Source organism: Triturus cristatus, chromosome 3_2 (genome assembly GCF_964204655.1).
Source record: "Triturus cristatus chromosome 3_2, aTriCri1.1, whole genome shotgun sequence".
In the NCBI taxonomy this organism is placed as follows: Eukaryota; Metazoa; Chordata; class Amphibia; order Caudata; family Salamandridae; genus Triturus; species Triturus cristatus.
This window is the reverse complement of record NC_140584.1, coordinates 852,133,419-852,160,979: the sequence shown is the minus strand read 5'-3', so window position 1 is coordinate 852,160,979 and position 27,561 is coordinate 852,133,419. Positions and strand designations below refer to the sequence as shown.

Below are 27,561 nucleotides of genomic sequence, written 5' to 3'. Positions count from 1 at the left end.
GCGGCACCGTATTCGAATCCGATGGCGCTGGTGCCGGCGTCGAGCGTGGATCTGCCGGAGCCATCGGCGTCGAACGAGGTTGAGCCTGAGCCGGCAAGGATGGAAGCAGCGTCGACGTCCTCGGAGCCGGAGGATTCCAAGACGGCGTCATTGGAAAGAACGGTATGAAAGGGGCCTGTGGATATACTTGCGGCACCCCCAAGTTAAATGCCATCGGACCCGCAGGTGCACCAGTGGTGTACCTGGCTCGAGCGAACACTCCATACATCGCATTTAAGTAATGCGAGGGGTCCTGACCTGGCCCAGGGAAGGCAGGGTACTGGTCAGGCCTCACCGGACTCGGGCCAACCGGCGCCGACGGTGGAATCAGCGGCGTCGCAGGCTCACCCGGGGCTTGAAGATCTTCCGGGGCCGGAGACTGAGCCAGAGATGGAACCGGCGTCGGAGTCCGAGCTGGAACCGGTGAAGCCGGAGACAAGGAGACCACTGGAGATGAAGGACCAGCAGGCGAATCCGGCACAGGAGAAGGAGAAACCGAGTCCTTCCGACGCCGAGTAGGTGACTTCGGCGCCGAGCTCTTATCCGAATGGCGTCGAGACGAGTGCCTTCTCTTTTTCTTATGTTTCTTGGCTCGAGAAGTATGTCCCGAAGTCGACTTCGACGCCGATCGAGACCTCGACCTCGTTCTCGATCTTCTCCCTCTCTTCTCCTTCTTCATTTTTGCAATGAAGAGTTTTGCCTCCCGTTCCTTAAGAGCCTTCGTGCTCATCTTGCGGCAGCTGGTACAGCCATCCACGTCGTGGTCCGACGATAAACACCACACACAGTCCTCATGAGGATCTGTGATGGACATGTGCTTGCCACACTCCCGGCAAGGCTTAAATCCAGACTTTTTTGTCGACATCCTCGAAAGAGAACAGGAAAAATAACGAGAATACACAAAGTATCAACGACGCTAACAACAGCGATTCCCGAAATCCGTTGGCTTCGAAGGCGCGGAAAAAAGGGAACTGACGTCATCACGCCGACGAGGTCTTCTTATGGAGCCAGTGACGTCAGCGGAGTCGCGAGCGGTGCCGTTCCTCTGTCGTTGTCTTCGACCTCATCGGCGTGGACTGCTACAAAAGTTTCCGAATGTTACTGGCGTAGGGATATTCACAAGGTGAGGAATCCACTGGCAGATGTATCCATCAGAAATTAACTATATAATGTACCCATATCATCCGATGACAAAATACATTAACTTTATAGGAATTCTTGGTTTACGCTTCTCATTAGTGGGAAAAATCCCTCCCACCACAATCACTTTCCCCACTCTTAATCTTGGAGGACAAACCTTCCCTTTTAAGGCATCAGAGATCTTCACAGCACGAGCAACGTTCCACCATTGCCCATTCTCCAATCTCACTGCTCCCTCATCCTGACTTACTTCAGCCACACAACATGGTGCGCCAAACCACTTCACCTTTCACAATCAGATCCCATTTACTATCGGGAACTTAGTCTTTATGCATACATTATATCTGATCTTATTTTATATTTGCGTCTGCTCAATGTTCGAAAGCATTCCATCAATGTGTTGCTTGACATCAAAATCAAATTACATTTTGGACAAGTTACTCAACCATGCAGGTTTCAGAAAATCTTGTGGAGATTTCCTATTCAGTGCCTGAAATGGTGACACACCCACTAGCACCATGAGGATTATTCCGGGACTCACTTTACTCCACACTCGCTCTGGACTACCAACTTCTCCATGGGTCGTGTAATACACAACACTTCTTGCCATTCTGTCAACATACAGCATATTTACCCCCAAAACACTCCACATCCCTGTCCACCAATGTGTTTCCCTCAACCTTTTGTTAGTGAGAGTCATTCTCAAATGACCCTCATGACTCAACTACACAAGTTTGCACCTGAGGTTGCTTGGTGGAATGAAGTGGTCTTCTCTGAACAACAAACCTGCCTCAAGTGACGATTCTGACTGTAACTGACTATATGACTGTAATGGAACCGATCAGATTATGTTACTAACTCTGAAAGCATCTGTTTGTTGCATGCAGTGGTGTAGATTCACATGCTCTGCATAATCTTGCCATTTAGGGTTGGGTTCGGAGTTGTACAAGTTGTTTTTCTTCAAAGAATTCTTACGAGTCACAAGGTAGAATGACTCCTCAGCTCTGCGATATTGCGCATGGGCATCGACACCTTTGTTAGATTGTTTTCCGACAGGAGGGTGAGAAAGGAGTGTAAGGAATTTGTAAAACTAGAGATGGCCATGCTGTAATGTGAATTTATTGGAGAAATGTGTTAAACATAACTGTAACTGCCACAAGTGTCTAGGAAGGAGGGAGGGTGAATGTGAATTTACAGTACTGCATGCTACTAACAGATACTTACAGGGTAAGTAACATAATCCGTACGATAGCGGGTGTGCCTGTAGATACAAATGCTCTGCAGAGACTGTAAGCAGTCCCTCCTTAGAAGCGGTGGCTAGCATGTGGGAGTTGCATTGGTTTGAAAAAGGGTACATAGCACTGCCTGACCTACATTGGCTTGTTGGCGTGCTAAAACATCCACACAGTAGTGTTTAGTAAATGTGTGGGGGTAGACCATGTAGCGGTTTACAAATGTCAGCCATTGGGATATTTCCTAAAATGGGTACTGTTGCTCCCTTTTTGCGAGTTGAATGTGTTCTGGGAGTTACATGAAAAGGTTTTTTTTTTAGCTTTAATGTAATAAGCTTGAATGCATTTGACTATTCATTTAGCTATGCCCGATATAGATTTTGGGTTGCCTTTATGAGGTGGAGAAAAGGCTACAAACAGTTTAGTTTTTCTGAAAGTTTTGATTCTATCTATATAGAACATGAGCGCTCGTAACATCTAGAGTATGAAGAGCTCTTCTGCGACAAAATCAGGGTTGGGGGGGGGGGAAACAAGATGCTCAATAGACTGATTGAGGTGGAATTGGAATCTACTTTAGGTAGGAATTTAGGATTACAACGAAGAACCAGTTTGTCTTTATGCATTTGAAAGAAAGGTTCCTCTATAGTTAATGCCTGGAGGACACCAACACGTCTGAGTGAGGTATTAGCAACCAGAAATGACACTTTCCTTGATAAAAATTGAAAAAAAGCATGTGTGCAGAGGCTCAAAAGGAAGACCCATAAGTCTAGTGAGCACAATGTTAAGGTTTCAAGAGGGTGCTGGAGGTACACGAGGTGGAATGTCTCGTTAGAGTCCCTCCATGAATGCTTTAATAACTGGAATTTTGAAGAGGGATAGATGCTATTTTGGAGGTTCACAGCTATTGCTGCAAGATGCAACCTAATAGAAATATATGCTAACTTGGATTTTTATAAATGTAGCAAGTAACAAATATTGCCCTGTACTGTGGCTTTGATGGTATTTATTTGTTTAAGGTGACAGTAGCAAAAACAATTGTTTTCATTTTGCGGCATAACAAGCTCTAGTTGTGGGTCTGTGTGCTTAAGAATGTCCATACATTCTGTTGGAAAATTCAAGTAACCAAATTCTAAGACCCCAGGTGCCAGATTGCCAAGTTGAGCATCTTGAGGTCTGGGTGTCTGATTTGCGAAGGTCCGGCCTGTTGGGGAGCTTCTCGTGTTAGACTACTGAAAGATTGAGCAGTGTTGTGAACCAGGGATGACATGGCCATGCAAGAGCTACAAGGATCATGTGGAGTGATGTTTGCCTGAGTTTCCGAACCAGAAATGGAATGAGAGGAAAGGTGGAAAAGTGTAGGCAAATATCCCTTACCAACACATCTATAGTGCGTTGGCTGTGGATAGTGGGTATGGGAACCTGGAGGCGAAGTTTTGGCATTTTGCGTTTTCGGCTGTGGAGAATAAGTCTATCTGAGGGAACTCCCACTTTTGAAAGTACGGAAGGAACTTGTGAACTGAGTTCCCATTTGTGTGTTTGTTGGTGTGTCCTGCCTAGCACGTCCGCAAGAATGTTGTCCTTTCCCAGCAAATATTCCAGCAAGAGATGACTGTGATGATGAAGAGGATGATTTAGGGAGAAAAGAAGCCCTAGTACAAAGAGCCAATTTGTCTGGCAATTGTATCAGGCAATGAGGCTTGGTATGACAAAGCCTGCAGTTCGCTCGCCCTCCTGGCAGATATGATTGCCACTAAAGGCTGTTTTGATGGTAAGCGGGGGGTGGGGGTGGGAGGGTTGTGCAGAGGATCCAATGGAGCACACATCAGGAATATAAGAACCGAATTAAGGTCCCACTAAGGCGTAATGCAAGGGGAAGGTAGGAAAATATATACAAGGCCTTGGAGTAATCTATTTACAATAGTTGATTTAAATAATGATGGTTGGTCTGGCAGCCTCATGAAGGCAAACGGGGTTGAAAGGTACCCCTTGAGCCCTGCTGGGCAAGGGTCAAACTAGAGAAATGGAAGCAGAAAGAGGATCAATAGACCTTTCGGTACAATATTTTACAACTTTGTTCCATTGGCAAGCGTACATTGCGTTGGTGGAGGGGCACCTGGCTGCCAAAATAACATTCCAAACTTCAGGAGGAAGGTCGAATGCTATCAACTGCCACCGCTTAATCTCAACGCAAGAAGGCATAGATTTGACCGGTTAGGGCGGAGGACTCTCCCCTGCTGCGACAGAAGAACCTCCCGAATGGGCAGTCGATCAGGATCGATGCATAATTGGAGAAGCTCGGGATACCAGACTCACCTTGCCCAGTCCTGAGCCAGAAGGATGACTTGGGCCTAGATGCTCCTGATCATCTTCAGCACTCTGGACAGGAGTGGTATGGGTGTAAAGGCGTTACAGGAGGCCTGAGGTCCACTCGAGAGGAAAATCGTCTCCAAGCTAGAGCTGGCTTGGAAACTCCAGTGTGCAAAAATGCTGACATTGCGCGTTCTCAGCAGAGGCAAATAGATCTAACCAAGGCTCTCCCCACCGTTGAAAGGGATCTTGCACCACATCCAGATGGAGATGCCATTTGTGATCCACTTGGCATCAACCGCTGAGTTCGTCCACCCTGGCTTCAGAGAACCTGCCAAGTGTTGAACTACCAAGGATATGCCCTGTTGTTCCAGCCATGTCGAGAGACGCAGGGCCTCTTGACAAAGGGTCCACAACACCACACCGCCCTGTTTGTTACATACCAGATGGCTGTAGTGTTGTCTGTGAATACTTGAACCAGCTCTCCCTTGATTGTAGGAAGAAAAGCTTTCAATGCCAAACAAATTGCTCGGAACTCTAGTAAGCTGATGTGGAGTTCGAAATCTGCCGGAGACCAGAGTTCTCTGATCTCCACCTCTCCACCCCATCCAAGGAGTGATGCATCGGTCACTACTGTGTTATCTGGTTGGGGAAGGAAGAGGGGTCTGCCTCTGACACAATCGTGGTTGGTCAGCCTCACTGTAGGTCCTGTGTAATTCCCTCCGAGATCTGGACCATGTAGGAGAGATTCCCCTGATGCTGCACCCACTGGAACATCAAGTCCCACTGCAGAGCCTGCATATGCCCCTGGGCATGCATCACTAGTGGGATGCAGGAGGCCATAAAGCCCAGAAGCCTCAGAGTCATTCTCACCAAAATACAGGATAGAGGCTGAAACATCGGTATCGTAGCCTGAATATCCTGTACTGCACTGTTGAAACAGCTCTGATGAAAGGGAGAGTCTGAGAGGAAGTCAGGTGTGACTTCGGCATGTTGACAGTGAACCCCAGCGACTGCAGGAAGTTGGCTGTAGTCTTGAGGTGGAAGACGACAGCCGGGGATGAGTCCGCCTTCAACAGCCAGTCATCGAGATAGGGTTAAGAATGGTACCCCTGATATGCACAGATGAGCTGCGACCATCACCTTGGTGAAAACCTGAGGGGCGCTGGTAAAGCCAAAGAGGAGCATGGGAACTGAAAATGCTCTTGGCCTACCGTAAAATGCAGGTACACCGATGAGCAGACAGGAATGTGAAAATAGGCGTCATGCAAGTCCAATGCTACTATCCAGCCTCCTGGGTCCAGGGAACTCCAGACCTGACCCAGAATAAGCATCTTGACCATTTCCTTTTTGAGGAAGTAATTGAGGGCTCGCAGATCTAGGATAGGGTAAAGACCTTTGTCCTTTTAAGCGACCAAAAAGTGGCAGGAACAACAACACCAGTCAACTTCTGGCACCAGAACCTTCTCTATGAATCACCTGGACAAGAGAGTCCCGATTTCCTCCTTCGGATTATCTGGAGAACACACCTGTTCAAAGTGATGTTCTTCCTGTTGTGGAGGGGACGGCTGATCCGCCCACCAGCTGGCTGCCCATGATCAGCAAGGGGAAGACTAGGAAGGTTTGGAGCTGCAGGGGGGCTGGGGGTTTGACCCTACCTTTGGCTGCCTGACCCATGGAGTCGGAACGAGCCACGCCCACGGCCGCACAGAGATTGACAAACGTGCGTGGTCTTGTAGCTGGGGTATGGTTGGTTTGGCTGAAAGCCCCTTTCCTTATCAACAAAAGGGGCAAAAGGTAGACGGGGACATGTAGCCACTGAGAGACCTAAGGACTTAGCCGCAGCCTGTGAGTCCTTAAAGCACTCCAGCGCCATGTTTGCCTTGTCTCTGAAAGAAACGAGTGCCATCAAAGGGCATGTGCATGATAGAGCTCTGGATTTCCCTGAAAAGCCAGAAGTCCTCAACCAGGCCTGGGGTCGAACAGCTACTATCGATTAAACCCAGCAAGATCAGTCATGTCGAGTTGACACTGAATGGCAAACTTTGCTTAATCTCTCCCGTATGATACTGCTTGGGAGAGGAAGAGAACACATTCGTAAGAGGTAGCGCTTGGACCAGCAAGTACTCGGAGGTTGGTGAGTATGTTTGGCTACCCTTCACACTGCCATAGCATACAATGCTCTCTCCATCGTAGCCATAGAAGAGGGAGATAGCAGAACAGAATCTGAAGAGGTATCCAGTCCGCTGGCCTCACCCAATTCCTCATACCAGTCCAGTTCTTGGTAAGGCTGGTCTTGTAAAGGGTCCAGCGGCCCCTCCCAATCTTCATCCATTCCTAGCTCTTCAGAATAAGCCTGAGTAAATGAACTAAGACCTAAGGGTTTGGTCAGCACTGGTCCAGCTTGTCAGGACTTAGAATGATGCTAGTGCCGGGGAAGGTTGCAATAGTACGGCCGGCGTCGGTCCGGATCCACGGGTGGGGGGCGGGATAGGGAGTTTTTTATTTTTATTTATCAGTGCCGGTCTAGCCCACGCGGAACCTGATGGAGCCCACTTGGCCTTCAGAGCCCGAAGTGGTGTTGATAAGGTCAGGCCTCCCAAATATGTGGAGGAGCGTCCATTTGTATCTCTCTTTGTCTAATGGAAATAGTTTAAAGGATAGCCTCAACAGACTACATGAAAACTGGAATGTTTCGAAGTTTTTGTCTCTGCTGGTTTTAGAACGGAGGAATGCTTAGAGGATTTGGTTTTGCCTGGTTTGGGACCCGAGGGTTTCGAAGCAAAGGAATCTTTTTTGGTCGACACCGAAGCAGCAGTAGTCAGTTGCTGAGTCTGTTCTGATGAGTGGGAGAAGGACGCATGAGTTTGATCTGAGGAGGTCCATATAGAGGCTTTAACCTTGGTGGAAATGTTAGGTGCCGAGCACGAAGGTGAGGGATCCAAAGTGTCTTTTCAGAATCGACCATGGCCAGGTGGTCTCTAACAATGGAAAGGGCGAAGCTTTGGAGGACTTTTGGGGTGGAGGAATATGGCCAGGGTTGACAGTAGCCATGTGTTGCACGAGTGGCAGTGTGTACTCCAATTCCTCCTCCATGTCGGAGCAGGAAATTTCTTCAACGGAAAAAACGTTCTCTTCCTCCTCAGCAGCATGCTCTTCTCCGAAAATGTCAGGAGTGTCATATGCAGTGCGACAAGACATTTAAAGTCGGCGCGCCCTTTGATCCTGGAGAGTCCTTTTGGACATGAGATGTTTGTTCATATGTGGATACTTGGAATGAGATTGTGGACAAAATCGCCGCAGTAATGGAAAAGCGTGATCGAGATAACTATACCATCGATGACAGGATAGGAAAGAGAACTCATAGCAAACGGTAGTTGAACACAGAGGAGAGGCACATGCATTCGAACCAGATGCTGGAGAGAAAACAATTTAACAAAGGAGTCGATGCACATGCTCTGTATAGCACGAGATGAGAAGTCACTCTACATCATGACTCAAAAGAATTCTTTGATGAAAAACAACTTGTACAACTCCGAACCTAACAGTAGATGGCAGGAGTATGCAGAGCATGTGTATCTGCAGCCACACATGCCATCGAGCATTTCTTTCCTTTAGCCAGCTTTCGCTAAATGATCCATAACTTTCGGCAAAATTATATCCTGAACCAACTCTTTTCTTCACCGATATAAGCTTGTCAGTGAAGGTACCAAATTCACATTTAGACGCCAAAACCCGCAAGGAGGCAACATATGTATCAATCGATTCCACCGTTGATTTTTGTCTTGAAAATAAATGTAGGTCTCCTAACAATTAGATTGGGAGGTTTGCAAAAAGGTTCATCCAGCTACCATTTCATATTCATCTATTTCATCCTCTACATCATCTTGTTCGGGGTCGTGCAAATGTGCAAGAATTTCTAGGCCTTCCATCCCAAGTGGTGCTCCAAAAGTCAATACTTCCTTTCTAGATTAAATTTAGAACCATCAATGGTGCCCAAAAATGCACCAAACGCTCTAAAGCACTTCTTCCAAGCTATGGTTGATTCACCAGGACATTGTAGATACACTGGTGGAAGATTGATGGCCTGCATGTTAGAAGAAACAAGACTCCCAAAATTGGGTAAATATCCACTGATTTGACATATGAAGCAGGAAAAAAAGTGGATAAAGAAAAATTATGTCTACAACAGATAATGTTGCCTGACTCCTGCTGAAAGATACTCCAAGCAGTTAAGATAAAGCCACAATGTTAGAATGCCTGATTCTCCTAACACCCACATGCAACCTAAAATAGTCGCCAGACATGCGCAGTAACTCGCACACGCGCAGTATGAGGGCAACACAAATTCGGGAAAATAATGCCAGTAAAATGCATGGTCCCTCATGGAAGCAGTAGACGGTGGCTGATTGCCTATATGAATTCCAGTATTGCATCAAAGGTAAGCAAGCATGTGGCGATGCATATAGGCCATAGTTTAGGAGCAGTAGTAATGCTCAACTCCCAGTGGCAGACGAGACACGGGCTGGTTCACTTGTCGCCAGTGCTGAACTGAAGACACGGCAAGGTGTTTATGCACAGATAATTTATTATAAGAAGACCAGTGGACAGGCAATCACCAACTGGCTCAAATACACCCTCTCTCCTGCGTCTTCTCTCCTCATCTGTCATCGAATACCAACATCATCTGCATTCCAAAACAGTCCGAGGAGCAGAGACGCAAGAGCACGAGGGCGTCAATGCACGAATAACACAGGTAAGCAAGGAAAGGAATGGACATCAGAGCGCAGTTGGCTTATATAAGAGCCCCGAGGCTACATCTGAGGAAGGTCGAATCCCATGAGGAGCTGCACAACTCTACTTACCGACGCATGTGGGAATTGCTATAGAAGTTTCCAGAACCAGACTGACACCGGGAAAAATTCACAAGGTGCAGTTTGAAATCTCTATCAGAAATGGTATCTTCAGAGTGGGACAGAGGCTGTTCACATCTATCTCACTACTTAACTACAGTTACACAGCACTGTGTAATTCTTGGGCTTAGAACATTTCCCCTTCTCCCCTTCTATAGGCGAAAAGCCTCCTTTTAGGCCAGTTCTAGTCATCGTTCCCTCTACACCATGAAATCACTGGACTCAGCATAATGATAGATAGGTTTATCACATTACACACTGCTCTAGCACAGATAAAACAGGAAATAAAAACATTACTATGAAGCCACTTTCCACTGCCTCAATCAGCATAAAAGGAACTTTTACATTATTTTAACATCTTTATCATTTTGTATAAAATGTGATAAATATTACAAATTTCCACATGTTGGTCCACATCTTGTATACCTATTCATACATTGTCGCATATTTCAGCCCTTGAGGGCAGACATTCAGTGTGTACTCTATACATCAGTTATACTATTTGGGGAGTACAGGACTCCCCAAGACAGGCATAGCAAACCACGAGACAAATGCCTCCTCTTGCCCTGCCAGCTCCTCTAAAGAGCAGAGACCTGCAATGACATGGTCAGTCCCAGGTCTGTGTTCCACTGTAAAGTCCATTCCCTGTAGGGATATGGACCACCTCACCAGTTCGGGGTTCTCACCTTTCATCTGATTAGCCATCTAAGAGGCCTATGGTCAGTTTGAACAAGTGAGAGAGAGCAAAACAAGTATGATCTAAGCTTCTTCAGGGACAAACTACAGCATAGGCTTCTCTCTCAATGGCACTCCAACACTGCTCTCTGGGGGAGTAGCCTCCTGCCAATGAAAGCAACAGGTTGGTCCTGGCCACATCATTTGTTTGGGATAGGACTGCTCCTATCCCATGTTCAGAGGCATCTGTCTGCATAATGAACTGATTTGTATACTCTGGAGCTTTTTGAATGGGTGCCAAGCACATTGCTTCCTTCAGAGTGTCAAAAGCCTTTTGACCGCTCCCTGTCCAGTTCACTTTCTTTGGCATCTTCGCAGAGGTCAATTCTGTGAGTGGGGCCAAAATAAAACCCTATACCCATACAAATATCCTGTAATACCCAGTCAAGCCACAGAATGCCCAGCATGTTTACTCACTTCCTGTTGGGTGGAGTTTGGCAAGCTAATGGCGCTCCTGGCCACTATATAATCAGATGCTCATATGGACACGAAGCCTTTGACTCGGCTTGCGGTCACCTTAGAATTTATTGATTTTTAAAGTGGGTTAACTTTGTCTTGTGTCTTTTTAATAAGGCATCGCTCTCCTGTCTACCGTGGCACTGCTGTTTGTAGTGGATAGAGCTTTGTTTACTCACTTCATGTAGTGTGGAGTTTGGCGGGCTAGTTGTGCTCCTGGCCACTATATAATCAGATGCTCACACGGACGCGTGATTGCCAAAGGCAAGCCCGCCTGTGCCCATCCGCGCCTGGACCGGGCCCAGAGCCCGCCCCCCGGCCGGCTGAACACTGAGGAATGGGCGCAGGTTAGCTACTCAAGGGAGGTGCTGTTGGCACTAAATCCACTAGGTAAGAGCTTGATTTGCCCCAAACTCTGCCAGACAGCACCCTATTTCTTAGCGGGTAAGTGTGGTGTCTGTGATATCCATTTTATTCTTGCTGACTCACAAGTGGGGCTCTCGGCGTCAGCTCCCTCGGATACAGGCTAGTTGGTCCCTTCCTCTGAACCTGGCTCTAAGGTTAAATGTGCCTTAATGAACAGCAGGTCTTTAGTTCAGCACTATTTAGAAGTGGGCAAGCTAACAGATACAAATCAGTTAGATATCACTTTTGTGACGGAAACCTTGGCGGACCAGTCTTTGGGACCAGAGATGACTGCACTAGTCCCTCCCAGCTACATGATTCACAGGCAGAATAGAGAGGACAGGAAAGGAGGAGGACTAGATATGATACATCCCAGCACCTTTTCGGCAATTTTCAGCTCTGTTCCTTACTTAGAGTTTCATGGTTTGGTGAGTTTACCATGACCCAGTCACTCAATGGACTCCTGCTGTATAGACCCCATGGCCCATAGGTACATTTTCTTAACGCTATCGGTCAGCCCTTAGAATCTTTTCTACTTACACCTGATTTTATTTTGCTGGGCGATCTCAATTTCCATTTAGAGAATTGCAGTGACCCAGCCACTGATGCTCTGCTTGACTTAATGTCGGGATTTGGGTTAGAGCAATTTGTGGTGGGGCCAACCCATCGTGCTGGCCATACCCTATAATTGTAGTGATATTGCTCCCTTGCAATATTGCCAGTAAAGTGGTCTGATCACAGTGTAGTCAGCTGGGAAATTGCTCTGCGTCTTAGTACGGCTCCTAAGATGGTCTCTGGAAAACCAATTATTTTCTGCGCATTGAACTGGATTGATACGCAGGAACTCAATTCGGTCCTGGTCAACTCACAGTCGTCCGAGTCGGATGATCCAGATAAGATGGTATCCAATTAATTCTCTTCACTGACTGCAGCTGTCAACATACTGGCTCCAGTCAAACAGATTTCATCAAGGAGAAGCAAACCTAGGTCTCCGTGGTTTGGTAAAACTCTGTGGGCTGTTAAGAAACCCTGTTGTAAACAAGAACGTATCTGTAGGGGAAATTATAATGAAAAAGACAAAGAAGAATCATTGCTGGCAGAATACAAAAAGCTTAAAATTAGGGAAATATTGGAGCACTTCATTAATTATATTGAAGCAGCCAGCTGCTCCTCTAATGCCCTTTTTCAAGCTGGTCTCTAAACTCTCTTCTCCTACTATTAAGAGCATGGAAGGTATTCAGGATTTCTGTAACTCCTTAGCATCATTTTTTCTGAACAAAGTAGAGACTATTTTCAGCAAATTCATTTCTAATACATCAACACCATTTATTAGGAAGGACATTTGTCTCAGGGATAGTAAGAAGGCTTCTTTCTCAGAGTTTAATCTTCTCTCAATAGACCAAGTTAGACAGCTGGTTCTCTCCAATAAATGTGGTTCCCCTCACGATCCCCGACCTCCAAAAGGTTTGCAGCTCATTCCCGACTAGGAGGCTGCTCAACTGACATCCATTTTTAAAGCTGGATTTAGACTGGCGTCTTTCCAAAAGTTTGGAAATCTGCATAAATTCTTCCTTTGCTTAAGAAAGCTAATAGGAATACTCCTCACCCAAAAAGCTATAGACCAATCTCCAGGCTGCCATTTCCGGCTAAATTGTTGGAGAAAGAAATTAATTCTCAGCAATCTACTTTCCTGGATAATATTCAGCTGCTGGAACATTCCAAATTTGAGTTTCGCAAAGGGCAATCTACTGAATCTGCTCTTAGTGTAGCCACAGAGATGATTAGGGCCACAGTTAGTAGGGACAATGCTACCCTCATCCTTTGACCAGACTGTGATCTTTGACACAGTCAATCATGACCTTCTGATTGACTGGTTGGAATACCTGGGTATAGAAGGGGAAGCGGTAGCCCTTTTTAAATCCTTTTTGACTGAACAAATCCAAAGGGTATCCATGGGGGATTTTACATCCAAACCATTTTCTTTAAAGTGTAGAGTTTGCAAGGGCTCTTGGATGAGCCCAACCCTTCAACATTTATGCAACACCACTGACTGCATCGGTAAAATCTTTTGGACTGCCGCTTGTATCATATGCGGACAACACAAATTGTTGTTTCCCTTTCCTGGAAAAGTCCTGATATAAACAAGACTTTCCGTAACTGCACGTGGGAGGTAGGCGCACGGATGGATGATAATTGCCTTAGGGTGAATTCCTCAAAAACGCAGGTCTTATTATTTGGGACTAACGCTTCCTTTCGGAGCCTCTCCTGGTGGCCGGAAGAGTTGAGTTCTCTCCTGATAACGGTGAAAACTCTGGGAATTCTGATAGATGACAAGCTTACCTTTAAAGAGCAAGTAAATTAGTTAACTTCTACTTCCATCTTTATGCTCCAAACAATCAGAAAAATAGCACAATTCCTTCCTCCAAACCTGCTGTAAATGGTTGTTCTGTGTCTTGTAATGTCCAGGTTGAACTATTGCAATAGACGATACGTTAACTTGCCTAAATCTCCCTTGTAAAAACCTCAGATTCTACAGACGTTAGCACCCAGGATGCTTATGAAAATCCCTAGATTCCATTCGGCTTCTCAGACCCTGATAAGGCTTCAGTGGCTCCCTGTTCATCAAAGCATTCTTTTTAAAGCTCTTTGTATGACCTACAAAGTACTGCAGGGAGTAGGTCCAGCTTTTATAATAGAAAAACTTAGTACACCCAGGAATCTGGTGATACCATCCTACAGACTCTCCTCCTGGGGAGGTAGGCGCTTTGTGGTTTGCACCACTCAGAACTGGAATCTGCTTCCCTGGAAATAAAATCTGGCTCCTCCCTTTTGAGTTTTCGCAAGCTCTTAAAAACTAGACTTTTCAGTAAATATTAATTGTGGTCTTCATGTTTCCTTGTTCTTTAGCACCGATATGCCTCAGGGTATTCGTTCGCACTTTCCAAAACTCAAATCAAATCAAGCATACTGATGTAGGACTAGCCTGCAATCAGTCTAGTGTTGGGCAGTGAGGGTGACTGAAAAGAACACTCCTTCAACTGGCCCATCTTTAGGGCTGTTTGAGAGGTGGTCCGTGAGAGGCTCACTCTCTGCTCCCAGTTCCTCATCTGTGACCATGAACATGGTCATGGTCATTTCAGCCCTGTCATGATAGGGTTTAAGGCTGTTGAAATGGAAGACCTCTTGGGGTTCCTGCAACTCCCAAAGTCCACCAAATAGGGGACCTCCCCATTTCTCTCTAGGACAGGGTAGGGCTCACTCCATTTGTCCTGGGAGCAACTGGCTCCAGAACCCACACCTTCTGCCCTGGTTGGAAATCCACTAGTACAGCTGTTTGGTTATACCAGAGCGTCTGAAGCTCTTGGCTGACCTCAAGGTTTTTAGTGGCTTTTTCCATGTACGCAGCCATTCTAGAACGAAGGTCAAGCACATAATTCACAATGTCCTGTTTAGGCTCTTTGAGAGCCCTTTTACAGCCTTCCTTTTCAAGGCCACTCGTTTGTGGGTGATATTGGGTAGTGACCTTGTAAGTCACTCCACATTCTGCCCACATGTGTTTCAGATAACCAGACATGAAGTTCGTACCTCTGTCTGACACCACATCCTTTGGAAAACCCACTCTGGTACAGATGCCAAGAGGGTCCTAGCAACTACACGAGTAGTAGCAGTCCTTAGAGGAATTGCTTCAGGATATCTGGTAGCATGATCCACTATTACCAGTATAAATCGGTTTCCTTAGGCAGTTGGACGGTCAAGGAGACAGACAACGTCAATCCCTACCCTTCAAAGGGGACCCCAAACTTGGAAGTGGAATTAAGGGGCTCTTGGGTGGCCACCTGTCTTGCCACTGGCTTGACAAGCGGCATAGGAGGGTTTCTGAAAAAAACAAAACTTCTTCACTTTCTGGGACATGCCTGGTTGGTAGAAGTGGTTCACAAAGCTACCAATGTGAGAAGAAACTCTTTAAACTGCTCAGGCACTACCACTCTTCTAGTGGCACCAGGTTTGGGGGCTCTGGCCTCAGTGTAAATGAGTCCCTCCTCCCAATAGGCCCTGTGGGAGCACTGACATCTCCCTTTTCCTTCTGATCAGCTTGCGGTCTCTGGCTTTCAACAGTGGGACAGGTCCTCTACCCCTGGCACAGATCTTCCCTCGAGTATCCCCCTGGGCCCAAGAGCTCTCGCGTGTAAGGCCCAAGGTCCTGAGATACAGTTTCTTCTGGGGCTGACAGGTCTTCTCCCTGAGGAGGGGGGCCCTGATATGGTATCTGTTCAGAAGTTGGTTTCTCAGTCTTCTTTGCCCTTTCTCTTATAAGTTTGGGCCATTTCCCCAAGATTCAACTCTTCTTGTTTACCTTGGGCTCTACACTGTGCTCTGGTTTTTACATACACCCATTCAGGTTATACCCAGCATTGCTGCATGAGTCTTTCTTTCAACCTCAGCCCAGGTTGAGGACTCCAGACCATTGCCTGGCAGACACTGTATAGAAATTGCAATAGATACCACTAATCTCTTGTGGCCAGTAATCCATTCCAAGCATACCATCGCAATGGGATCTACCTTAGACCGATTATCAGCATTGAGGACTGTATTTGTCTTACCAGCCAGGCACTGTTCCGAGGACACCACTAGCTCAGTCACCATGGTGACAATAGCACCAGTGTCTCTCAGTGCTTCAACTCTAACCCCATTGATATGTGGCTGTTGTGTGCATTTCTCCAGGTTACTGGGCCAGACAGCCCAGGTCTTACCTTGGTGCCAACCCTTAGACTGTGTAGAGTTTGAGCCCACCCTCCTGAACAGGTTTCTGGGTACCTTTTGAAGACGCTTTGCTTTTATCTTTGTTTTGATCACCATCTTTCTCTCGGGGGGCTTAGCAATCCCTTTATTTTGATCACCCCCACCAGAGGTACTTTTGGTCACCCCTGTTTGACCCAGTGGTCTGACTTCCTACCAAACTCTTGAGGAGAAAGTGGACCTAGGTCTACCAATTACTGATGAAATGTCTCTTGATAACCATTACTTAACAGATTATCTTTCATCACTTGCAAAGCCCATCATGATCACGCACAGTTACCTTTCAACCAGCCACCTAGTGTTTTTACTGAAAAGTCTACAACATCTACGCAGGACTGACTTTGGGTTTTTCGAGTCTACCGGAACCTGATCCTGTATTCTTCAGTGTTGAGTACAAAGCCCTCAATCAGGGTATCCTTCATGAATCATAGGGCAGCATCTGTCTAATTCAGTGTTAGGAGCCCATCCCTACATGTTCCTGAGAAAAGCTCCCAAAGAAGAGAGCCCCAATACTTCTCGTTCAGCTGTCTCAGTTTACAGGCCCTCTCAAAGGCTGTAAACCATTTGATATCATCCTCTGAGTATTTTGAGAGAATCAGTTTGGGGATTTTAGGGTCAAAACCGTCATCCCTATTTATAATTTTGCTGCCACCAGGGATTGGTGCTAGGCCTATTTCAATCATTTCCTTTATCAAGAGTTTAGCCTCTAATGCTATCCTCCTGGCTAATTTCTGAAGATCTGCATCTTCAGTATCTACCTCTTATGGAACACTACTAGGAGTGTTTCAAGTGATATTGATTTCCGAAGGGGTATGGGTGGAGTCGGTCTCAACATCATCCACCTCTTGGTCGTCATCTTACAGAGTGGATGAACTTGTATTTGCCAAAGCCTTGTGGGTCTGTGCCAGAAACTGCTGCAGATGAGCTTTTGTGAGTTTAGGTCCCATGCAATTTTCCATGCTATACAGACCTCCTTACATTGGGTTACTCTAAGGTGCTCATTGGGCGCCAGGTTGGGTACATTTTCAGACATGGTTTCAAAGTAGTTTGGGAACTTTTTATGAACTTACAAAAAATGCGAAGTAGTGCTAATGGCCTGACTACTTTATTACTTTTTAAAATTCTAAATAGTTTTGCAGAGGGACGTAACCAAGGCCCAAACAGCTATTTTAAAACAACTTAAAAAAAATTTAAAAAATGTGTCTAACTAGAGACAATTTTGGATTCCTCTGTGGAATCACTTATCAACCAAGTGGTACAGCAAATGTCAAGTCTTGTATTCCACGGCTGCACTGCCAATGTAGGAAGGTAGCTCTTTATGTGGTATATCAAGAATCTGATATGCCTTGTAAATAGTCCAGGGGTTCCCTTATGACTGGACAGGGGCTTTCTATGTAATCCTTAAGTGCTCTATTAGGGGGTAGTGAGGTCGAGCAACCTTAGGCTTAACACAGAGGAGTGCAAGGCGTTTGCACATACACACAATGCCAATAAATGACACACGACTCAAGAAGGAGATGCACACCAATTTATAAATATATCAAGTATCTTTGTATATGTTTAGACATCAGAAAAAAATAGTTCAGGTAAGTACGTTTATAAATATAAATTCTTTTCACCATAAAAAGTGGACACTTGATGCAAGTTCTCAGTTACGCAATGCTGTCCTTTGGAAGGAAGAACAAGCTCTGCAATCAGGTAGAGCACATCTCCAAGAGTTAAGGTGAATGGTGTGCAAAGGTCCAAGACAGCACCAGCGGCATGGGGTGGTTGGGTGGAGGGTGTAAAACAGCCTCGGGAGACCAATGTATTTCAATGGAGATCGGTCACTGCGAAAAGAGGCTACAGGCTTTGGCCAGGAGGCCAGTTGGACTGAACCAGCAAATGGGCTCAGGCCTTGCGATACTCGAGGACAAGGGGGGCGACTTATGTCTCTTCTCCAAGGCCAGGGGCGACGGGTGCAGGGGTGTCCTTAGGCGACGGATTTTACCGTACCAGAGCAGTTGCAGTTGAGTGGGCATGAGTGCAGAGGCTGCGGGCATCGACGGGGAGTCCAAGAGGGGTGAAACCACAATGGACTCAATCTTTGGGGATCTGGGGGACCTTCTTGACACCGGAGGGCCACTACAACTCAGACCGAAGGCAACGGGTGCAGTGGTGGCTTCGGGTGTCAGGTTTTGGTGGTTCCAGAGGCCTCAGTCTTTTCTTTTGGGGTTTCTTCAGAACAGGTCCGCTGTTCAGAGGAGGTCTGGAGTCTTTTTCAAATGCAGGAAATACTCTTAGGTTTCTGGAGTCAACAGCTGCAGTATGAGTTAACTGTGGTGCAGTTTCTGACGAGGTATGATTCTTCTCTCCTTTCTGATTTTGAGGCTCTTCAGTGTCTTCTCTCTTAGGTCAACAGGATCTGCTTCTCTGGTCCCAGGGGCTCCCCTAAATACTAAAGTTATGGATGATAGGGGAGGGTAAGGTAGTAGCCAATGGGGTACTGATCCTTGGGGGTCACTACTCCCCGTACAAGACTACTTCCTGTGGAAAGTGAGCATAACTCTGTCCCAGAATTTCCAAGTATGCCATCACAAAGATGGCTACTTTTGAACAGTCAGGTCCACCTCACAGTAGCCCACCTTCGGGTGGTACATGCCTGGAGGTGGCACGCATTCCTGACTAGTTAATTTTCCCACCTGTCGAAGTGCCAAGAGGGCTCTGGAAAGGGGGGTGGTTTCCTCTTCTTTGAGGGGAGCCAGATTCGCATTCCAATGGCGGCAGCTTCTTTAAAGTTCGCCAGCCCAAGGAGACTAATCAGCATGCCATTCTGTGGGAGTGGGTGTTACACCCTCTTCCAGGACAGGCTTTAGTTTTAGGTCTCTTGAGCGCAAAGGCTCTCAACATAGAAGGTCAGAACAGCGTCAAGAGTGGCAGGCTGGCAGAAACCAGTCTGCAATGACACCAGAGGCTGGTAGGTTTTCAGGGGCACCTTTAAGATGCCCTCTGGGTGCGTGTATTGGTAAATCCAACACTGGTATCAATATGGGTTTACCAATAGGAGATGTTTGATACCAAACAACCCTATTTTCATTGAAATCATCATGCAGCTGAGGAACTCGTTTTCACTAGTGTGCAGCACATGTTCTTAAATGGCTTCCCGGTCCACTTGCACTGGCAGTAATAAGCAAGAATAGCACAGGGGCTATCTGTTCATGCAGGTGTGCCCTCACATGCAATATTCAGCACCCTGCCTTAGGGCTGTCAGGTCTGCTATAGGGGTGACTTACAACTATTACATGTAGCGTTAGGGACATGGCACACAGGGATGTGTGACATGTCACATTTTCACTTTTGTCTGCACCAAGACATGCAGCCTGCGATAGCAGTCCTGCATGCGCTTGGTAGGGGTCCCATAGGGTGGCACAATTCATGCTGCTGCCCTTAGGGGCCCTCTTTAGTACCTCAGGCCGTAGGCAGCAGGGGGTACTATTTACTAGAGACTTAGAGGGTGCTAAAGGTTTTGCCAATTGGGGGAAGAGCTCTGGCACTGGCTAGTAGGAACCCAGTGCACTTTCAGTTGAAATCACATCATTTAACAGGCAAAAAGTGGGGGTGACCATGTCAAAAAGGGGCACTTTCCTACACCTGCATTTAGTGAACAGGCAAAATGAAAAGAACCTGCTAGCACAATATCTACATATGCATGCACAGTTTGATCTTAAGCACTCCTAGGATTCCTCAACTCATTCCAAAGCTATTTAGATCATGAAACTTATGTTCTGCAGCGAAAGAGAAACTCCACAAAAGAAAAGTACATAGAAGACAAAATCATGCTTGTTTGACAACAATTTACCTGTGCTCTGGGTCACTGTACAAGTAATCCTGCCCATTGCTAAGATTCATGGAGCCTCAGTAGTCAGCCATCCACTGCTTCAGTATTTGCTTGCCACCCTCTTGCACCTATGGAGCCTTTGTCCATTCTGATAGTATTCCTCACTTTTCCCTCTCTCACATCAGGCTCCTTCTCACACCACTTATAGGCAATTGTTGCCCACAGCCATGCCCCAACAGACAACTGCCATTTTGTAAGTACCTACCATTTCAAGATTCACAATTCTTGGGACACTGACCTGGGTTTGCCTCGAGGCTGATATCCAAGCAGGAATTTTCCTGGTAGATCTTTGCAGGCTGACACATAGTAAGGAATGAATGTTGGTTTCTCCTTTTTGGTCTTCATCAGGAGTTCTTCTAGTTTCTGATGGCACAAAGAAAATGTCAGCAACTGCCATTCAGCACAGTGAGATTCTCTGGACAATGGAAAAGCGTACTGAAGTATCTGAATAGCTCAGATTTGTTATTAAATACTCTCTTACTTACTATAGGTATAATTAAAATCTATTTTTAAAATAGTTTTCATCATTACAAAATGAATGTACTTTAGAACAGTTCAAATACACTAGTTATTAAATCTTATCACCATAGTTGGGCTGACAAATTGACTCCTACAAGAAGAGTTGCCCACACAAGTATGTTTATGACTGCTGGATCAAGCCAACTGGCCACTGGAAAATCCAGAAGAAAGGATGAATTAGAAGCCTCACAGTAGTGACTCTTGACCAATTTAACAGTTGTTTGTCCCCGAAGAAATGATTGTGGAAAGATTAATTATTGTAAACAAAACAAAGTCGAGTACCAGGAAGATTATTTGGATCATCCTAAGGAGATTTTATAATACATTAAGGTATAGAAAGCTCTGAGGAAAAAGCACATCAAGCTTTTGTGGACACAGCTTTTGTCTAAATTAGAAAATACCAGGATAGCTTGATGAAACGTAACTTTATGATGTTTCCATTGTGCCTACTGATTAACATGGACCTTTTATTTCCTGTGCTATCTTCTCTTCCCTGATGAGTTCTGATGAATTTACTACTAAACTCTACTGAACTAACTTTACACTGTAGAGATATCAAACAATATGGTACCATTTTTGGTTTCCCAGACTATTACCATTACTGGGATTGCAATATTTAACCAACACCCTTTTTCTAATTTAGGAAGAGATCTTCTCTGTAAATTGCACAACAGAAGGTTTTATACATCTGTTTTTGGTTCATGTCCATCCCACATCAACCTTCCTCTAAAATGGCCTCTGACATACAGGAGACCCTCTGTAACAAGTGCCATCTTCTTTTTTGTCCACGAATGCTAAAAGAGTCAGGAAAATTCAATACGGCCAGCCAATGCAGATCTACTCACAAAACAATTGCTAAAGATCCTGCAGTATTGCCCCTCTGACGAGAATCAGTATAAGGCACTGAACCAGTTTTGTGAGCCTTAATTTACATTGACGTACTGTAGTTCATACAAAAGGCCCAATAAATATTCCTTTTCTACCTATTTAGAAACCTGGATAAGAATTAAACTGGTTTGTACAAAAAAAAGAGCAGTAAATGCAGCTTTCCTCCCAACACAGCTATGCTTTCTGGCATTCCATCAATGGAAACTATTTTCAATGGTGTAGGCGTGTTCGGCACTTTTTCTCAATCCCCATTTACACACATAGGCAATTTAATTTCACCTTTACTTAATACAACTCACAATACGCCCATACAAGGGAAGGGGGGTGCGGGGGGCTGCTGGAGCTCCGTTATGTTGGACATGATGACTTCACAGGACAAAGGCGTTTGTCAGTTTCCAGAATTTAAGCTACGCAGAAGGTCCCATATCTTACTACAATTTCCAAAATGAGGACATTTCGCAGAATGCCAATGGAGTTTAGGATATGCCTCTCTCTCTCTCAGTTCTAGTTCGCCTCCACATACCTGATCATTTATAATGAGCAGGGGAGACAAACCAAGTCTTTACTGCACTAAAACAGATCCTGTCACAAGTCCCAGCTTCAAGGTTTCCTACTAATTCAAAGCAATCCACTTGGTCATGGAAAAGAAAGGTTTGCTTTTAAGAAACTGACAGACACAAGGTCACAAGCACCAATGAGTTACCTACTGTATGTAGTATTGCACTCCATTCAGTGGTAGTTGGACTACACACCTGCCCCGCCCCCCCCCCACGATCTGTGTGAAGTAGCAGCAGCTTAAAATACTAACTCATGGCAGATGACCCACATGCAGCAGTACCATTTGTACTGCATTCTAAGACACAGCATTTCTCCAGTATTCTGCTTACTAGATTTAAACTATTAAATTTGTCTTGAGGTGATATATAATTGTCACTAGACACTAGGACCTCAACTCCGCCTCCGTCATATACCCCAGAGGAAGGTGATTCATTGCTTCTAGTTTCTTCATGCCTGATAGACAGCGGGCATTGCGCTGCAGCACCTATATCATTTAGATTAAACCTAAGGGTTAAGTAGTAATTGGGAGTGCTCTGCTCTCACTGCTTTGCATCATTACTTTTCTGTCTTGGCAGTAGCACCCAACAGTTAAATATGTCTTTTGATGCAATCACGAGTATAACGGACAATAGAGCCAATACAAAAGCTTATACCTCAGATGAGGCTTCACAAATTTATTCCCTCATACAAGAAGTGAAGATTACGGATTCACATGGTGGGTCAATCACACAACAATTACGTCAACTGGAATTCATAACCAGGAGACAGCTTAACCAGAGACTTCATGCTTCTACGCTTGTTCAATACCATAAAGCAAAGAGAATTCCACGTGGACTACGCTTGGCCATTAAACCGATGTTGTTTCGTTTCCATTTGAATACAGGCTTTATGGAGAAGTGGTATTCAATACTCAATAAGTGCTCACTGGATCTCATTCTCCTTATAATTGAAGAATTGTCTAAAACAATTAAAGACTTAGAGGATGAAATTACTTCCTTAAAAACAGAATTAGAGTTTCGTATGGAAGCGGACTCTTGGAGATTACATCTGGAGATTCTTAACCAGAAATTAGATGGATACGAGAGGGAACTCCAAGAAGGTAAACTACGAAAGTATAGACGCGATACTATTGACTATAAACTGAATGAGGTTTATACGTGGGCAGAGATATACACTCGCAAGAGATTTGATACTAAGAAGACACCCACAACTTCAGATGAAAGTTTAGCGTCAGAGAAAGAGACCACCACTAGCCGTACACCGGCGTCCACATTACATACAGCTCGTCAGTCAGGTTCCACCACATCGGGGGATCAACCATCAACGAGTACCACACCTTCAGCTTCCACATCGTCTACATCTACTTTTTTGTCACAGGCAGCGGACCAAGGACGTCCACCTTCCACCAAAGAGACATCCAAATCTACTCCACAAGAAAAACCCGGAGAGGGAAAGGAAAGCAGCGGCAAAGCTCTGCGAAGCGGCAAAACGGTGACCTAGTCATCAATATATCATCTTACAGCCTTTCCCATCAAGAGAAATCCCTTTTGGGACGCGGCCTTTCGTTCGTTCCAACGACACATACTAACCATTTGCAGACACAAGGTGAATTCTATAGATTCATGCGAATCATACGATTGAAACATTTTTTCAATGAAGTTGACATTGATACCACAACAGATGAGAGTTTCACGCATCATCCTTTCAAACCTAAGAGCACCTTCATGCCACCAACAACGCACAAAACTTTGGATAGTTTTGAGACGCTGGTTAATAAAGATTTGGAAAAACTCAACTATAAACCAAAACATCACAACAATTTGTCTAAACACGAACGACTAATCTTGTCCAAATTATCACAGAATCCGTCGATCACAATTCAGCCGGCGGACAAAGGTGGGGCGATAGTGTTGATGGACACAGAATATTATCACTCTAAAGTCCTGGCACATATTTCTGATACCAACACTTACTTACAATTGGCAGGCGATCCCACATCACAGCTTTTGGAGTTACTCAAGTCCATTCTCAATGATGCTCTTGAACAGACATGGATTGACAATAAAACACGTCTCTTTCTACTTTCTACTAACCCACAACGGCCCAACTTGTACATGATCCCTAAAATACATAAGGATCCTCAAGACCCCCCGTTTCGCCCAATAGTTTCTGGATGTAAATCTATTTTTGACCCTATTGGGAGATTTTTGGATTATTTTCTTCAAAAGTTTGTACAAGCATGGCAAACCTACATCAAGGATACTACTCATTTTTTACAACTACTTCAACAAACAACAATTGGACCATTGGATTCTGTATATTTATGCACCATAGATGTTACAGCGCTCTACACCTCCATCCCTCATGCAGCTGGTCTTGAAGCAGTAGAGTGGGCATTACTTCAAATGGAAGATGTGAACATCGAGAAGGTCCTGATTCTGCAACTCTTGAAGTTCTGTTTACATAACAGCTACTTTCAATATCAAGACAAATTTTATGCTCAACTGAATGGCACTTCAATGGGTTTTTCAGGTGCACCTGCCTATGCTAACATCTATATGGCTCAATATGAACTGGAATACATCATCTCTAATCCGGATTGGTGGTCAAAAATTCGTCTCTACTGTCGCTTCATAGATGACATCTTTCTAATTTGGGGCGACTCAAAACAGTCTTTCATTTCCATGATAGAGACACTTAATAGCCAACATACCCATATTCAGTTGACTTACAATATCCAGCAGGATTCTATTCATTATCTGGATGTACAAGTTACCAAATCATCCATGAACCAATTCCACACAACTGTTTTCCACAAACCCACTGACCGCAACAGCTTGCTATCCTTCACGAGCTTTCATCCACGTCATTTAATCAACAATTTGCCAATGTCACAATTCACAAGAATACGTCGTATTTGTTCTGACCCTGATAACAGCACTTTACAACTCCAAACAACTGTCGAGAAATTTTCAGCAAGAGGGTACCCCGAAGAGGTTCTACAAACTTGTCTTACACGAGCCTCATCTATCCCGAGGACTGATTTACTCCAACAGAAACCCAAGACTTCTTCAACCAGATTGGTATTTGTCAGCAATTTCTCAACATCCTCATCTAAAATCAAAAGTATTATCTTAACACGGTGGGAATTATTACAACAAGAACAGGATTTCCAACAACTGTATCTGGAAAAACCGATATTTGCTTACCAAAGAGGCAAAAATTTGCGGAACCTATTGAAATTCTCTAAATGCAGATCTACTCACAAAACAATTGCTAAAGATCCTGCAGTATTGCCCCTCTGACGAGAATCAGTATAAGGCACTGAACCAGTTTTGTGAGCCTTAATTTACATTGACGTACTGTAGTTCATACAAAAGGCCCAATAAATATTCCTTTTCTACCTATTTAGAAACCTGGATAAGAATTAAACTGGTTTGTACAAAAAAAAGAGCAGTAAATGCAGCTTTCCTCCCAACACAGCTATGCTTTCTGGCATTCCATCAATGGAAACTATTTTCAATGGTGTAGGCGTGTTCGGCACTTTTTCTCAATCCCCATTTACACACATAGGCAATTTAATTTCACCTTTACTTAATACAACTCACAATACGCCCATACAAGGGAAGGGGGGTGCGGGGGGCTGCTGGAGCTCCGTTATGTTGGACATGATGACTTCACAGGACAAAGGCGTTTGTCAGTTTCCAGAATTTAAGCTACGCAGAAGGTCCCATATCTTACTACAATTTCCAAAATGAGGACATTTCGCAGAATGCCAATGGAGTTTAGGATATGCCTCTCTCTCTCTCAGTTCTAGTTCGCCTCCACATACCTGATCATTTATAATGAGCAGGGGAGACAAACCAAGTCTTTACTGCACTAAAACAGATCCTGTCACAAGTCCCAGCTTCAAGGTTTCCTACTAATTCAAAGCAATCCACTTGGTCATGGAAAAGAAAGGTTTGCTTTTAAGAAACTGACAGACACAAGGTCACAAGCACCAATGAGTTACCTACTGTATGTAGTATTGCACTCCATTCAGTGGTAGTTGGACTACACACCTGCCCCGCCCCCCCCCCACGATCTGTGTGAAGTAGCAGCAGCTTAAAATACTAACTCATGGCAGATGACCCACATGCAGCAGTACCATTTGTACTGCATTCTAAGACACAGCATTTCTCCAGTATTCTGCTTACTAGATTTAAACTATTAAATTTGTCTTGAGGTGATATATAATTGTCACTAGACACTAGGACCTCAACTCCGCCTCCGTCATATACCCCAGAGGAAGGTGAACCACATGACCGCTTTACCTTTACAGTTCATCTCCTAATGCTCCATTCGGGTTTCAAAATCAGCCCATTACATCATCCTGAACTTGTCTTTTTTGTTGAAAGCTCGTTTACAAATCAATAAAGGGTCCACTGATAGCTAGATAATGCAGCGATTGCTCTAAAATTGAGACTACACAGTGACCACTTGTCCACCATCTGTTTTACAAAAAGGGGTTTGTCAACATGTTTTAGCCTGCAGACGATACGGAAAATGAGTCTACATGGAAAATGCTACTTACCAGTATGCATCTGTCCTTGGCATGTAGAGCTGTAGATTTGTATACTTATACATAGATCGCCATCTGGGCTCGGATGCTTGCACTTTGTGTTTGTCTTGGAAGAAGTCTTAGGACTATAGTGCGCATGGGCATCGACTCCATCTCCAGATTGTTTTGCCATGGAGGGTTATGATGGAGTTAGTAAGAAATAGAAAAGGATGTCCATGTGTAATGTATCTAAGTAAGATAGTACTGGAACAGATAGAGGTATACGGGGATGCGGGTGGGCGTATAAGAATCTACAGCTCTACATGCCAAGAACAGATGCATACTGGTAAGCAGCATTTTCCGTTCGAGGCATATGAGCTGTAGATCGTATACATGTGCATAGACTACACAGCAGTTACCTCCTTAGCGGTGGCTACCTGTATCTGTTGCAGTGGTTTGAAAAAGTGTTCTTAATACAGCCTGGCCCACACTAGCTTGTTTTGTTTGCACGTCTACACAATAGTGTTTTGTGAACATGTGTGGTGTAGACCAAGTTGCTGCTTTGCAGATATCATTTATTTATTTATTTTATTTGCAAGTTTATACCGCGCTAGAATAGACTCCCTAAGGAGTATCTCCACGCCCTTTAGCATCATCAATATCAGGATCAGATATTAGCCGTGTGCATTATAACATTAAGATGATATCTTAGTCTTGAAAGAGGAAGGTCTTTAAATGTTTCCTAAAAGGAAGATGTTCTCTGTGCAATCTAATAGCTGTGGGGAGGCTGTTCCAGAGCGTGGGACCTGCCACCGATAGAGCTCTAGACCCTTGTCTTGCTTTCCTAGCTCCGGGAACACATAGCAAAGCCCGATCACCAGATCATCTAGGGGAATGTTCCCTAAGAATGCCATGAATGCCCCTAGTTTACGTGTGAAGTGAGCTCTAGGGGGAATGTTTAAGGTGGGTTTGGCTTTAGCATAGCATATTTGGATGCATGTAACAATCCACCTTGCAATCCCTGTTTTAGAGATAGGATTGCCTTTATAAGGTGAGGAGAAAGCCACAAAAAGTTGTTTAGTCTTTCTAAAGGATTTTGTTCTTTCTATGTAGTAAAATATTGCTCTTTTTACGACCAGCGTGTGAAGAGCCTGT

At 44.9% G+C, this 27,561-nt stretch overlaps 1 protein-coding gene across 1 annotated transcript in view; it reads right to left on the bottom strand.

Moving 5' to 3' along the window:
* The window catches only part of SUPT6H (SPT6 homolog, histone chaperone and transcription elongation factor), a 1,106,805-nt gene that overhangs the window by 98,024 nt on the left and 981,220 nt on the right, over positions 1-27,561 (bottom strand). The window contains exon 32 of the mRNA XM_085649126.1: positions 20,140-20,264. Within this exon, the coding sequence (XP_085505252.1) occupies positions 20,140-20,264 (125 nt within the window). The remainder of the gene's footprint in view (positions 1-20,139; positions 20,265-27,561) is intronic.